The 14,582-nt window shown below is 33.5% G+C and overlaps 2 protein-coding genes across 2 annotated transcripts in view; both read left to right on the top strand.

Moving 5' to 3' along the window:
• LOC128999310 (long-chain fatty acid transport protein 4-like) overlaps window positions 1–1,330 on the top strand; it is a 38,639-nt gene extending 37,309 nt beyond the window's left edge. The window contains exon 13 of the mRNA XM_054425740.1: window positions 73–1,330. Within this exon, the coding sequence (XP_054281715.1) occupies window positions 73–227 (155 nt within the window). The 3' untranslated portion in view covers window positions 228–1,330. The remainder of the gene's footprint in view (window positions 1–72) is intronic.
• A 2,253-nt stretch (window positions 1,331–3,583) lies between these two features.
• Window positions 3,584–10,291, top strand: LOC128999315 (uncharacterized). The gene is made up of 10 exons (XM_054425746.1): window positions 3,584–3,696; window positions 4,619–4,699; window positions 5,401–5,451; window positions 5,978–6,139; window positions 6,651–6,840; window positions 6,965–7,046; window positions 8,319–8,477; window positions 8,882–8,925; window positions 9,293–9,458; window positions 10,170–10,291. Exons 1-10 carry the CDS (start codon window positions 3,679–3,681, stop codon window positions 10,204–10,206), a joined length of 990 nt encoding a protein of 329 aa, XP_054281721.1. The 5' UTR covers window positions 3,584–3,678; the 3' UTR covers window positions 10,207–10,291.
• The last annotated feature ends 4,291 nt before the right edge of the window (window positions 10,292–14,582 follow it).

The following is a 14,582-nucleotide window of genomic DNA, read 5'->3' as shown; positions in this document are numbered from 1 at the left end:
AACTCTAGTAAATAAGAATATTGACTTTGATTTATTGTCTAAAAATAATACATTATATTTCATTTCTTATAGGAACGTATAAACTGAAAAAATTAGACCTGCAAAAGGAAGGCTTCAACCCAAGCACGATAGAAGACAAGATTTACTTCCTCAGCGCCAGTGGAAAGTACGAACTTTTGACGCCAGAACTATACAAAGACATCGAAGTTGGTGTAATAAGATTCTAAGTAATGTATTAAGATTTTCTAGTAGACTGATCAAGTCTTGTACCAATGTAGCCTAGTGTGATAAATATTTTAATATTTATTTACATCGAAATCAGGGTTGTGTCTTTTTTTGTTGCTAGAAATGTATTTGACTGTACAGGTATAATTGTGTATAATATAAGCTGTATTTTATCCAATTTTGACTTTTTTTTATAAAAATTCATCTTATTGAGTGGTCATCTTGTTTTATTTCCACAGATATTGATTTGTGACTAATGAGTTTCTCTCAATATATTTGTTACTTTAGACTTTTCATTGAGTAGTGTTAATCCTTCTACAATGAATTCTTTGCTAGTCATAATACATGTTCTACTCAGTCTTTTACTTTAAGAAGACCGCTTAAAGCTATCCTAATTCTGTGCCAATAACCTTTAAATTATTGATATGCTGTTTATGCATTCCAATAATTACTATGACTTAAAAACATTTAATATTTTTCAAATACTTGATTGTATGCTTGTTTTAAAGTCATGTTTGCATAAGTAAAAAAGATTCAGAATCCTTAGGATTGGGCCTAATGTCACATTATATTGCATTTAATAAAACATTCCGATATTTTTAATGCAGAGTAAATAAATAATGTTAATGTTATATCTTTAGATTATATTACCATATTATCTAGACAAAATCTATTGACTTTTTCTTTATTTGTGAAATAAGTCGAGGCATGAGTTATGAATATTTTTAATGATTTATAACAGTTGCAATATAATTTGTCCCTTGATAGATTCAAAATCCCTTACAGTATTTTAAAGAATGTGAACTATTAGTTTGTTGTCCATGACACGTTTTGTTTTTCTAAATCGAAAGAATTATTTATTTTTGCTCTTTGATTGTTGACAAGACCAAGACTATAAGTCTCTAACGCTGTACATTGTTGTCTACTTAATGTTTGAAACTAAAGCTGTTTAATGCATTAGATTAGTGTTTTGTTAATTAATGTAGGTGTGTAAAGTTGTTATACAATGATTGTGCTGTAAGCATTTATTTTTATAAAGCATTGTAAACTGTTTTCTATTTTGTAATAAGTATAAAGATGCAATAAAGTATATTTTATCTCAAAACCTTAATATTATTTCCAAAACCAAAAATATCTAGATTGGAAGCTTTTCCCCAACTCTCTGTCAAACAGATGCTTTATTTCAATGGTTTACTAATGGATTCCATAATAAAAACAAAGCAGAAAAACTAAATATTTGTTTAACTGAATTTATTAGGTTCCATAAATAAATCAATATAAATTTGATGGAATTTTAGCCTTACCATTGCATTTAAATACAAAAAAATTGTGTAAAATTAAAATTGGTATTCATGCGATGTTGAACGATGCAGTAGGACAACTAGTTTAAACCTACATCAGTAATCATCATACCAGTACTAGATGTTTTATTTGCTTCTATGAAGGTAAATGTTACACACACATGGACATAAGATCACGAACATTTAAGTGATAAACATTTAAGTGATACGACAATAATACTGGTGATACGTGAGTCACAACGTGATAAGACGGATGTTATCTCTGGAATAACAAATAACAACACACAAAAATAACTTGATAACAGATAACAATAATTAAATAAACACCCTGATATTAAAAAAAAAAACTAACATTTAAAAAACAAATACCCCGCCACAGCAAACCTGCAGATTAAGCGAATTTCAATTTGTCAGATTGGATTTAAGTAAAATATTTCCATTAACAAGTCATATTTATGCCCTGTTTGAATAACATTAGATTTAACAAGTATCGTACTTGGGTTTGCAGGAACGGAGGAGGGAAAAAGGGTTTTTTGATAAAATGTTTATGGTGTAAATGAAATAAATAAATTTGTGAAATTTAATAAAAATATATCCATAAACAAGCAAACTACACCATTTTTCTGTATCCCCATAAGAAAGCATGGGAATTTTAAATTAAAAGGTTATTATTTTCTGTAACCTTTAATATTTTACAAAAATGCTTCAATATAACAAAATTGTTTGCTTTTTCAGATCTATAAAAATTATTTATTTTCATGTTTTAATCGCAAAAATTTGAAATAATACATTCTGAAAAACTTATGACCCCATAATTCCCTGTTTTTATGACCCGATCTTACTGGTTCGCAAACTCATTCAAGTTTATCAAAGTCTACACTTTTGCACGAGTTTAATAAAAATCAACCAAAATAGCTTAAATATAGTTTTTCGGAAAAATATAATAAAAAATTTAACAAATATGGTTTTTAATCTTTGGGTACATCAAAATGAAAAAGCAAATCGGTCCCAGGTCTATCTTTGCTTCTTCCCTATAGGGGAATTCGCTAAAAACATAAATTAATACTGAAAGTACCATGTTCAGTATTTGTGGTCAATAAGAAAACAAGAAAAGGAAACACAACCAAAATCCCAATTTGTAGTTTTTAAATAATGTTTATTTAAAATTTTCTGGTAAAAAAAATTCCTCAAATTTAATTTAAAAATGGTCACATTTTGTAGAGTAGAGAATTCAGATATAAAGTCACAGCAATTTTTGGTTTATATACAAAGGGCTATAGAATATTGCTCAATAGGAAATTGGTTTTGGCATTTTTTATTTGTACAAATAATTTTTCTTTTGCTGAGTTTCAACTCAACAATACTAATCATAATTAATTATGGTTAAAAGCTCTTATACGACTGTTTTGACACCTATGAGACTTCAGATTTTTTTAAATTTTGAGTTCCCCACAAATCTTTAGTCTGGAGCACAGATTTGGGTACAAATATGAACGAATTTGTAACCATGAAGGTTACCCATATTTTTGTTAACCCTGTTTGGTATTTTTATTGGCTTTAACATGTTCGCTACTGATCGCCACATATATGCGACGCTGCGGTCATCGCCATGGACTGATGAATCCATTTTAATATTACACATGACTATGAGACCAGGTAGCACTTGGCAGAACACGCAGACCACGGGCCAGTGAAGTAATAAAGTAAAGTAATAAACAGTTTTGCCAACTATCAAATGACGTCACCGATCATCATATCCACAGACCAAGTGACACAGATGTGCAACAGACATCCCTTTAGACTACTGCAGAGAATTCAGGGCCTTCAAATAGACCATTTAGAAGATATAAGCTTTTTAATAACATTGGTATACCGACGCAAATATGCGACTTCAGTCTATTTCAATGTGACCAGTCGTCGCATATATGCTTTGCTGGTCTATATGAATGAAAGATTTAGTACTTATATATACCAGTATTTTAGATACCAGATTAAAAACAGAGACAAAATTAATATTTTGGTAGAATAAAATGGTTGCCTAGGAAATACAAATTAAAATTTTTAGTAAGCATAAATTTTAATATCAGCAAATAATAGTTTTGTCTCAAAATCATTAAACATAAATTTTACCTAATCTGACCAGGAAGACATCATGGCTGCTCTAGTACAGGTAAGTTTTAGTGTTTATGTTTTGACTATGTGAATGGTTAAGCTTTACATAAGTCTTCAATAATATACAGGACGTAAATAGAATTAAATTAGGAATACAAGCTCAGTTCAATCCGTGACTATTGATACATCTAGACATTCCATCATCATTTGAAAGTTGTTGCTAGTTTTTACAATCAAAATCGTCAAGCGTCGTAGTGGATATAGGCAATGGTTGAATAATATACACATCACATTTAAGTCCCAACATTACATATTACCTATAGTATCCAAAAGTCATGATATTACTCATGTAAAGTAATATTTGTACACCATCTGGAAAGCATAATATTAACCCCTTACTTTTTCTGGTTTTGAATTTTGAGCTTTTGTTGCTTTTTATTTTGTATATCTACGGTTTTGGAATTTTTTAAGTTTTTTTAAGGGAACGGTCTATACCCTGCTTATTGTTTACTAGTCAACTTGTTGTTATGTGGCATCATTAATTGACGGCCCAATAACAAATGGCATCTAGGTACGGGAACGATCTCGGTTGGAATTAAACAAGCAACCTTCAGATTGAAGGCGAGCACTATAACCACTCAGCTACCTGGACAATCGTTTTGTATTTCACAGCCAAAATACTAAACAATGAAAGATGGAATTTTCAGCAATCAAAATATTTCATAATCGATTATGTCAACTCATCTAGTACTTAACTGGCTTAAGTAAGTATGGGATGTTCTAATTGAGTAACACATCTATTAAATGACATTGCGGTGCATTTTTCATTAAATCTGATGGTAAAGCCAGTAATTTTTTCAACTTATATCAGTTTGTAATTTTTATTGAAGGTTGAAGAACTTCAACAACATTAACCATTATTTATTTCTAAGCTATTTTAGGCGTTACAATTAACAGTACATTAAGCATTGCACTTTCAGGCATGTCAAACCCCACAAAAAAAGGAAAAGAAATGCTGGCCTACTGGACACAAGTATGGTGGACCCTGTCTCTGCAAATGTGTAAGTTTTTAAGTTTCATAGTTTTAAATAAAAAGTTCCTGATCACTGATTAAAATTGATCATAGCCTATATTCATTCTTGTTGTATAAAATATATTTTTTCTCAAACAACTCTATATGCCATTGTGATTTAAAATCCTTTTGGAGAAGTCAGCTCAAACCCTGGTATGGAAAATGTCAATAGTTAGGAAATATCAAACTAAACATATATTAAATACGGAAAGTAAAAAAAGAAACGTCTATACATAAAAGATGGTAAGTGGTCATCGATTTCAATTGGACACTCCAATCATCATCATTACAACAACGTGAATGTCATTTGCCTATTGGGTCTCGTCTGATTTTTAAAGTGTTTTTAGACATTTCTTTTATTTACTTTCCGTAAATTTAATAACATGTACAATACTGATCAAGAAGTTGTGTATTAAATAGTAATCTATCAGCTTTGTGCTAAGTAACCTGTTGAATTTATTATCTAAATAAATCCTTTAAATATACTTTGTGTTGTGATTATTAAGAAGCTCATGAAGAGAAAATGTTCTTGTAATTTAAATAACCAACTAGTCAAAAAACCTTTTTAGAATGTCAGTTTAATGTGTTAAACAAAGTTCCTATTAATTCAATGTACAAACTAAAAAATCGATTAGTCAAAACCACCTCAGTTAGCTTTTTGTTTTATGAATGTTTTTTTTCTCTTTACAGAAATTACGGTACATCCAGCCAGAACGCCCTCAATCTTTCAAGCCAATTACTGTAAGTATGACATTAATATGTATGTTACTTCTTGGTAAAAACACCTTGCAAAATAATGAATAAAGACATTATTTCAAAAAGAAGTTCTTTATCTGTAAACCTCCTTTAATCCCAGGTACATAGTACCGTCTTTCATTTTTAATCACAACACAGGAAACTCCCTCTTTATCAAATTCCTGAAAACCAGACTTTTTTCACCAGCAGAAATGACTACAAACAAACATGATTGTATTGATGACCTTTAAACCATAGTGAACAGATTGTGGTCTTTTTGTTTACATCCCAATAGTCAAAGTTGCATGTATGTTTGTTTATATGTTCATCCAAATGGATCTAAGTAAGCAAAGTACTGTAAAGTCTCAACTTTGTTTATTAATTAAGATCTTGGTTAGTGATTCTAAGTAGAAGATGTTTTCAACAGGTTAAATTCTGATTTCACAGGTTTTTTTGATTAAATTATTGCTCAAGTCACTTGACTACAATTTGATCGAAAAACAGATTTCTTATTACATTTACAATCTTTCAGAGTTTCAAGCAGCCTGATTGCAAAATCAATGATGGAACAACCTACAAAATGTCTTATTACGGGTTTGATCCAAAAGTTGTGAAGAACTGTCGAGGGCAGCCAGTGATTGCTAAGGAAAATTTAGTTTCATCTGGTGACTTTAGCAGTGATACGACACACAAGGTAAATTGTTTTGTAATTTCTAGAGTTTTTATTTTATTTTAGATATAACAGGTGTCCTTTACTGCTACCGTTACTGAAATCAAATCACCTTGGGTTAAAAGAGTTGCTTCTCACACTCATTCCGCACTAAATTTGCCATAAAAACCACTCTTTACCCCATCCCCCACATCATCCAACATCAACTCTTTTTTATGTCAAGAATGTCAACGTGTTACTGCTCTGTTATTGTATGATGATTAGTTCACAGCGCAAAATAAAATGCAACTGAGGCGCACTACTACAAAAATATTTGAAATACCTATCTTACTGTCTATTATCAATTTAAAAATAAACAATAATATACACGATACACGATACACGATACACCCCCCCCCCCTGATACACCCCCTGATACACGATATGAGACACTCTTTAATGCAAAGATGAAATGACAAAAATAGTGTAAAAATAACATTGCTTGTGGAAACATCAAAAGTAATTCCTCGTTAATCCTACATTATTTACTCTTCAGATGAGCTACGGAGCATGGCCAGGGTTCAAGCCTCCGACGACCATTGTCCCGGCGGACCACAAGCTGATAGGAGACGGTCCGTTGTCTCACCTCACAACTCACAAACACGACTACACACCTAAGCCTCTGCAAGAGGTGGAGCGAGTCATCCACGAGGGCAACTTGGGCTTCTCACAGGATCCAATGGAGGGCAAGTCAATCTAATTACTGTAGTTGAACATAGCTAAACTAAGATTTAACTTAACAGGTGCAATGTGTTACAAGAAAATTAGGGACATTTGTATTACATACTGATTAATTGTTTTTGTTTACAGACAAAACAACCAATAACATGTCCTATCAGGTTCCGGACTACAATAGATTTGAGCCCGCCACTTCATTCAAGCCTAACTCAATGTAAGTTATGAATATTTTAATTTATTGTTAGCCTACAATAAGTCCTTTATTGTAGCAGATGTGTAGGTTTAACATTAATTAAAACAGAACACAATAAAATAGACATTTATATTTTGGTTAAACAGGACTCAATGCTGTATTTGTAAATAGATTGAAAATTTGTTTGATTTTTTAACAATTGAAGGTGTATGAAAGATAAACTTAAAAAATGTATACATAATTTGCCTCCAGGATTGATCTATTGACATAAAATGAGGTTATTAACCTGTCGTCAATCAATCCTCTATTGTCTTGGATGACTAGTTTCGGGGTTAAAACCCCATTTTCAAATCTCTTCAGTCTTCAAAAGTCAAACATATTTTCTTGCATAAGCCGTCGTCAAAATTACTTCACACATACTGTGAAGACACACAGACTGCCTGGCAGTCTGGTTTTGTCCTTGGCCGGCCTCACGCGCATGTACATGATTTGTAAATATAAATGTTTTCCTACAGTTACCTAACAATGTACATGTTCTCTCACTGATTTGAGAAAGCAAAGTGGCCAATTAGCTCATCAGTGAGACAATGTTAACATTGTCTCACTCTAATTACGTTTATCTCACTCCAGATTTGCAATGTGAAGGCACGAAATAGTGAGCGCGTAACATGCAGGCAACGTCGTATGCGCGCGAAACACGTTGGCAGCACTGGCTGTAAATCAGCTGGTCAGCTGTTGTACTGTTGTATTTGTCACTTCATGTTAATGTTATATTAAAAGTTCACTTCTGTGTAAAAATAGGTTATGTTTCTTCACCAATTTATTTGTTTTATGGTAACTGTAGGAAAAGTATAATGTGCAACTCGAGTTCAAAGTACAATTGCCTCACTCGAGAAACCATTCCTCACTCGCCTACGGCTCGTGAGTAAGGATTTCTCTCGAGTGAGTCAATTGCTCACTTTTCTCACTAGTTGCACAAATAACTATTTCATGTGTGTTTATGTGTATGTGTGAAGTAATTTTGACGACAGCTTATGCAAGAAAATATGTTTGACTTTTGAAGACTGAAAAGATTTGAAAATGGGGTTTTAACCCCGAAACTAGTCATCCAAGACAATAGAGGATTGATTGACGACAGGTTAGTAACCTCATTTTATATTAAAAAATGTGTTTTAATTCCATAAAAGTAAGGATCTCGCTAATCTGTTCTAATTTAGACTTAATAAATAGTAAACAATTTTAGATTAAACCAATTTGTAAAAGTATTACACGACTACCATATTTATCTTTCAGCTTCAATCCTCCAAGTTCAAAAATGGATGACAAAACAACACACAAAATGAGTTTCCAGCCGTTTTGTCCCCCTGAAAAAGAGGAATACCCGTGGGCTCAGAAGCCCAGGTACCAAGCTCCAAAGGTCAGATTTGACGGCAGCACTATCTACAATGGAAGGTAAATGGGTTGAATTTAGTACAATTAATATTTTAATACCCAATGGCTCAGAGATAGAGATTATTATAAAATCCTAAAATTTTAAATTTTTCTTGGTGATTTAATATTGTAGCATGATTAATGTTAAAATCATGCCCCCTGTCTTGTCTTCAACAAATATTCAGTAACAGAACTATTCAAATTGTTTCATGTAAAGTCATATAATTTACCTTTTGTTATTCTTTATGCATTATTTGGCTTTAACACTCTAAATTTCATTTTTTAAATTTGAATAAAATTAAAGTTAGTGACAATGTAACTTCTTAGCTTTGCAGTTTGTCCTCTTGTTTTCATAAAAGCTTATGTTTGGATTCCATAAGGATAAGATATACAATTTACTGACAAAAAATTAATTGTTGTTTCAGTTATTTTGCTCCTGGCCAGTTCATAGAGGATTGTATGGGACCAGGTAAGTCTTAGTGTTTTATTTGTTAAGTTTTTAATGTTTGTTGAGTAACAACCGTTTAAGTTAAAGAGTTCATGATGGAATGGCCTCTGGATCGTCTGAATTAACCTATAGTGGTTTATGTTACCTTGTTACTGTCCGAAACCATGCTTTGTTGTTTGTTATGACTGCAGATGTTTCGTGTTGCGATGCAGCACATAATAAGATCTGAAGAATTTCATGTAGTCATTAAATTCCTCATGGTGGAGCTCGTCAGAAGTTCAATAGTATATAAATAACACAAAACAGAACATTTATAGCACTGTGTATATTAATATGGTATGAAAATGTTACTTTGAATACATTTTAACAATAATTTGTTGTATGGTAGATGGGTGCTACTGCATGTATCCAGGGGAGTGTTTTGACAAGGCAGAAGAGCCTCCGAAGGCCCACGACTTTGACATTTGTCCCTCAGGATACAATCCTCAGGTTTGCCAACCTAGACCGATGCCTGTCATCTGCGAAGAGTCTGCAAATGGCTTCGGTAACAAAAGGTATGCACTAAAAATTATCTTCATTTGTGTGACTTAAGTTTGGAAAATTAAAAATCATTACTCTTACAAATAATATTATTTACATTACTTACCGGTACATACTCCCATGGCCATCAATACCCTAGAAGGATTTTGGCCTCGCCAACAATTGCTCGCTATCTTTCCCAGTCGTATGCCTCATCTACTTCAGCTCCCGCTCTTGCAATGTCTGTCTTCACGCTGTCCCACCATCTTCTTTTAGGCCTTCCAGGTGGTCTTCTCCCGCTCGGCTGCCCTTCTCCTACAGTACTTCTATTACATCAAAAATAGATGTTAAATTCAACATAAACGCTAGGTTTAACCTTTTTTTCAAAGCTGTATTTCATAACGCCCGAGACAAAAGTAATATTTAATCTGGTACATAACTATGTGCCATTCTATCATTAAAGCTCTATGTTCTATCATTCTAAATAGTTTTTAGATAGGACCTGGTCATTCTATCTCTAAGCTCCTTTAATACTGTAAAATTCTCACATTCGTTAGCATGATAAATTATAGTATGGACTCGGTTAGCATAATCTATTTTCAATATGTTCTAAATGTTATTTGTGATTGAGACAGTTTAGTATACAGTTTATATTATGAGTTATAGTGTTTACAGTAAGAGTTTGTAATTTTATAGTAAAGGAGTTATATTAAACAATATCAAACCAGAGAACATTTTTGTTTCAGGTTTAATGGCAACTATGACCTAAGCAAGGAATGCTGACATGATGGATTTAAATTAAATAATAAGTAACTGTGATCTTATTTAAAGTCTTGTGTGAGAAAAAATATAAATTCATGTAAATTTATGACTTTTGCATGTTGTTTTTATTGCTTTGACAGTTTTATTCAAATGTATCTTAGTGTGCCTAATAAGCCAAGTGTGGATAAAATTTAAATGTGGTACCTTGAGTAGCAATTTTACTTCAGTTTAGCCAAGATTAATAATTAAAAAACCAGTGATCAATTCGGGTAACACGTTAGTACCAGTAGCAATCTCATTACAGTACAAAAATTACTGTCCTAAATAATCACGTAAATCAACCGTTGTTTAAAAAATCAAGGAATTTTTCAACCTAAGATAATGGAAAACTAACGAAACCAAATAACTATTGTAAAGCCAGAACAGCTTTCTATTTTGTGTATTTTGAAGCTAATGTCATTTACCCATTGGGGAAGGAATTAATGCGCTACCTGCAGCACCCTCTGGCGGCAATTAATTTTACCGAATTTGTAGACTTTTACTCTAACTGCTATAGAAAGAAAACCTTAGGTAATAAATTAATAACTCTTTCACCATTTTGTTCACAGTAAAATTGTCTACAGAAAAGTGGTAATTGGATAGTCAAAGTTCTAAACTAAAAAAAAAAATATATATAAAGATTATAAAAATTAAAATTAAAAAACAATATTTTGAAAGTAAACTTGATATACAAATTCCAAGATTAATCCAGACACCAAATAACACTACTATTATAAAGTTCAATCAATTCCCTATGTAGGAAAATCAAAAGTTGTGTACTTTTATAAGTAATAACATTTTTTTTATCGGTTGTTTACCTTAGCGCAGCTGATTTTTGGTGATATGTGGTTTCCATGGCAACACAAAATTGTTTGTTATTCGCTAAAATAAAAGAGTAAATACGCAAATCAAGAAGCAAGATATTTATAAACATTATAATAGCAAGAAGAAACTAAAAGGGCAAAAAATAATAATAACTAAATAACTAATGGCGCTGCCTAGCGGTGACACGAGCGGCACTCGTAAGTCGGCCGCCGGGCCTGCAGCGGCCGTACGAGTAACGCTCGTAAGTCGGCGCCAATGGGTTAAGTTGTTATATGAATATATTTATTAGAGAGTAATGTTATCAAAAACGCTTGCTGGAGTCCGTGTTACTTTAAGAACCTTAACTTATTTATTAACATTAACAACAGCTTTTAAACAGCATCCTTTATTAATTATTCATAACCACCCCAGTTTAAATTGCAACTCATAATTTTATGTTTGCTTGCCTTTTCTAAGAGGATTCCACAATGTCAAATTTAAAATTTCTCATCATTTAGTTGGATATTTCTGATCTCTCCATTTATACTTATGTTATCATTTCCCTCTAATATGAGAAATATTCATAAAATTTAAAGTAAGAAAAAATCCTCAAGCAATTTAAATAAGCTTAAAAATTACACTAAAAAAACAAGTTGTACAGTTTCAATTAGCCAAAAAGCCAAATATTCTATTCAGTTGAGTGAATCAACTGTAAAAAGTTGCCAATTACAACTTGTTATGACAGGTTCTGATGCTAATTAACCAAATAATCAATATCGCCTCTAACCATCTGAGTGTTTATCCTTGGCCAGGCAAATTCAATGGTTTTGTTTTATTGCAGTTGTCTTTCTCAGTCCTTGGACACAACTACAATGAAGATCCTCAGTGTTTTTATAATTAATCTGTTTATAAGCCACATTAAAGTGGCGGGTCTCTTATTGAAACCACTGGTAAACACACCATTATTTGTTTAGAAAGTACATTTTTTATTTAGCTTTAGCTTGCATGATGAATTTAATGTAGTTGTGAATTATTATCTAACTAGCAGTTTTTTTTCTTAACTTATTTATTGGTTGTTTTTATGAGGAGAAAGAGTTTTTGTCTATAATATATTCCAAGTTTAAAATATAAAATTGGTTCCAGGAAAAGTATTGAGGCGTAACATTATCTTACATTCGATACCTTATAAAAATGCATAGTACAGTAGCTTAGCCATTAATAGTAAGCTTCCACTTAGGAGAGCATTTTGATCGTGTAGTTTAAGTTCAAAGAATTAAACAAACCCAAAACAAAATTTTGCAGAATATAGATTATGTTTATCAGAGTTTAAAATACAATTAGAAACAAGCAGCAACAACTATAATGAGAATTTATAAATTAGGAATACAGTAATTTATTTTAGACTATACTTAGAGCTCCCCCCGTGGTCGAAAACTCGACCAAAAGTGAGTATTGTGCAAACTTCTCTATTTCCCCCCCACGCTTTAAGTAAAGCTTGAGATTGGATTTTTTTTCCATTTGTTTTGAGGTTCTGTTCATATTTTGTTGTAATTTCGTCGCCAACATGGCAACCCATAAGGCCCATGTTAATTTTATTAACATTTTTAAATTCATTTGTTGTGCTTATTTTTGAGCCTATTTTAATTTATAAAGGGATTCTGCACATTTACAGGAAAATATCTTTCATTTGTTACCAACCGTGTGTAATTCGGTCCAGTAGTATAGTCAGGCTAGCTGTCATAAGTTTTGCAAAAGTTTTTTAGTACATATGATTAAATATATCAGGTTAGATGTACTGTATATTTACATGTTACAGCCTGAGCTGATCACAGAGGCAGGGTACCCAGTAGAGACCCACATTATAGACAGCAGTGGGTATCTGTTGACAGTCTATAGACTGCCTCAACCCCAGTCTACATCATTATCTGCAGCTCCATCTATGATGATGGTATCTGTTGACAGTCTATAGACTGCCTCAACCCCAGTCTACTTCATTGTCTGCAGCTCCATCTATGATGATGGCCCATGTATATTACATGTGTATATTTACATGTTACAGCCTGAGCTGATCACAGAGGCAGGGTACCCAGTAGAGACCCACATTATAGACAGCAGTGGGTATCTGTTGACAGTCTATAGACTGCCTCAACCCCAGTCTACATCATTATCTGCAGCTCCATCTATGATGATGGTCCATGTGTATATTTACATGTTACAGCCTGAGCTGATCACAGATGCAGGGTACCCAGTAGAGACCCACATTATAGACAGCAGTGGGTATCTGTTGACAGTCTATAGACTGCCTCAACTCCAGTCTACATCATTGTCTACAGCTCCATCTATGATGATGGCCCATGTATATTACATGTGTATATTTACATGTTACAGCCTGAGCTGATCACAGAGGCAGGGTACCCAGTAGAGACCCACATTATAGACAACAGTGGCTATCTGTTGACAGTCTATAGGCTGCCTCAACCCCAGTATACATCATTGTCTACAGCTCCATCTATGATGATGGCCCATGTGTATATTTACATGTTACAGCCTGAGCTGATCACAGAGGCAGGGTACCCAGTAGAGACCCACATTATTGACAGTGGTGGCTATCTGTTGACAGTCTATAGACTGCCTCAACTCCAGTCTACATCATTGTCTACAGCTCCATCTATGATGATGGCCCATGTATATTACATGTGTATATTTACATGTTACAGCCTGAGCTGATCACAGAGGCAGGGTACCCAGTAGAGACCCACATTATAGACAGCAGTGGGTATCTGTTGACAGTCTATAGACTGCCTCAACCCCAGTCTACATCATTGTCTGCAGCTCCATCTGTGATGATGGTTCATGTATATTACATGTTTATATTTACTTGTTACAGCCTGAGCTGATCACAGAGGCAGGGTACCCAGTAGAGACCCACATTATAGACAGCAGTGGGTATCTGTTGACAGTCTATAGACTGCCTCAACCCCAGTCTACATCATTATCTGCAGCTCCATCTATGATGATGGCCCGTGTATATTACATGTGTATATTTACATGTTACAGCCTGAGCTGATCACAGAGGCAGGGTACCCAGTAGAGACCCACATTATAGACAGCAGTGGGTATCTGTTGACAGTCTATAGACTGCCTCAACCCCAGTCTACATCATTATCTGCAGCTCCATCTGTGATGATGGCCCATGTATATTACATGTGTGTATTTACATGTTACAGCCTGAGCTGATCACAGAGGCAGGGTACCCAGTAGAGACACACATTATTGACAGTGGTGGCTATCTGTTGACAGTCTATAGACTGCCTCAACCCCAGTCTACATCATTATCTGCAGCTCCATCTATGATGATGGCCCATGTATATTACATGTGTGTATTTACATGTTACAGCCTGAGCTGATCACAGAGGCAGGGTACCCAGTAGAGACACACATTATTGACAGTGGTGGCTATCTGTTGACAGTCTATAGACTGCCTCAACCCCAGTCTACATCATTATCTGCAGCTCCATCTATGATGATGGCCCATGTATATTACATGTGTGTAT

This window comes from Macrosteles quadrilineatus, unplaced genomic scaffold (genome assembly GCF_028750875.1).
Source record: "Macrosteles quadrilineatus isolate MER2022 unplaced genomic scaffold, UCM_ALF_1.0 Scaffold_8__2_contigs__length_117827958, whole genome shotgun sequence".
Taxonomy (NCBI): Eukaryota; Metazoa; Arthropoda; class Insecta; order Hemiptera; family Cicadellidae; genus Macrosteles; species Macrosteles quadrilineatus.
Note: the sequence above shows the minus strand (reverse complement) of the source record. Positions and strands in the feature narration are given on the sequence as shown.

Coding starts and splice junctions, on each gene's coding strand:
- LOC128999315 (XM_054425746.1), top strand. Junction 6,841..6,964: donor CTCACAGGATCCAATGGAGG/GCAAGTCAATCT, acceptor TTTTGTTTACAG/ACAAAACAACCAATAACATG. Junction 8,926..9,292: donor AGAGGATTGTATGGGACCAG/GTAAGTCTTAGT, acceptor GTTGTATGGTAG/ATGGGTGCTACTGCATGTAT.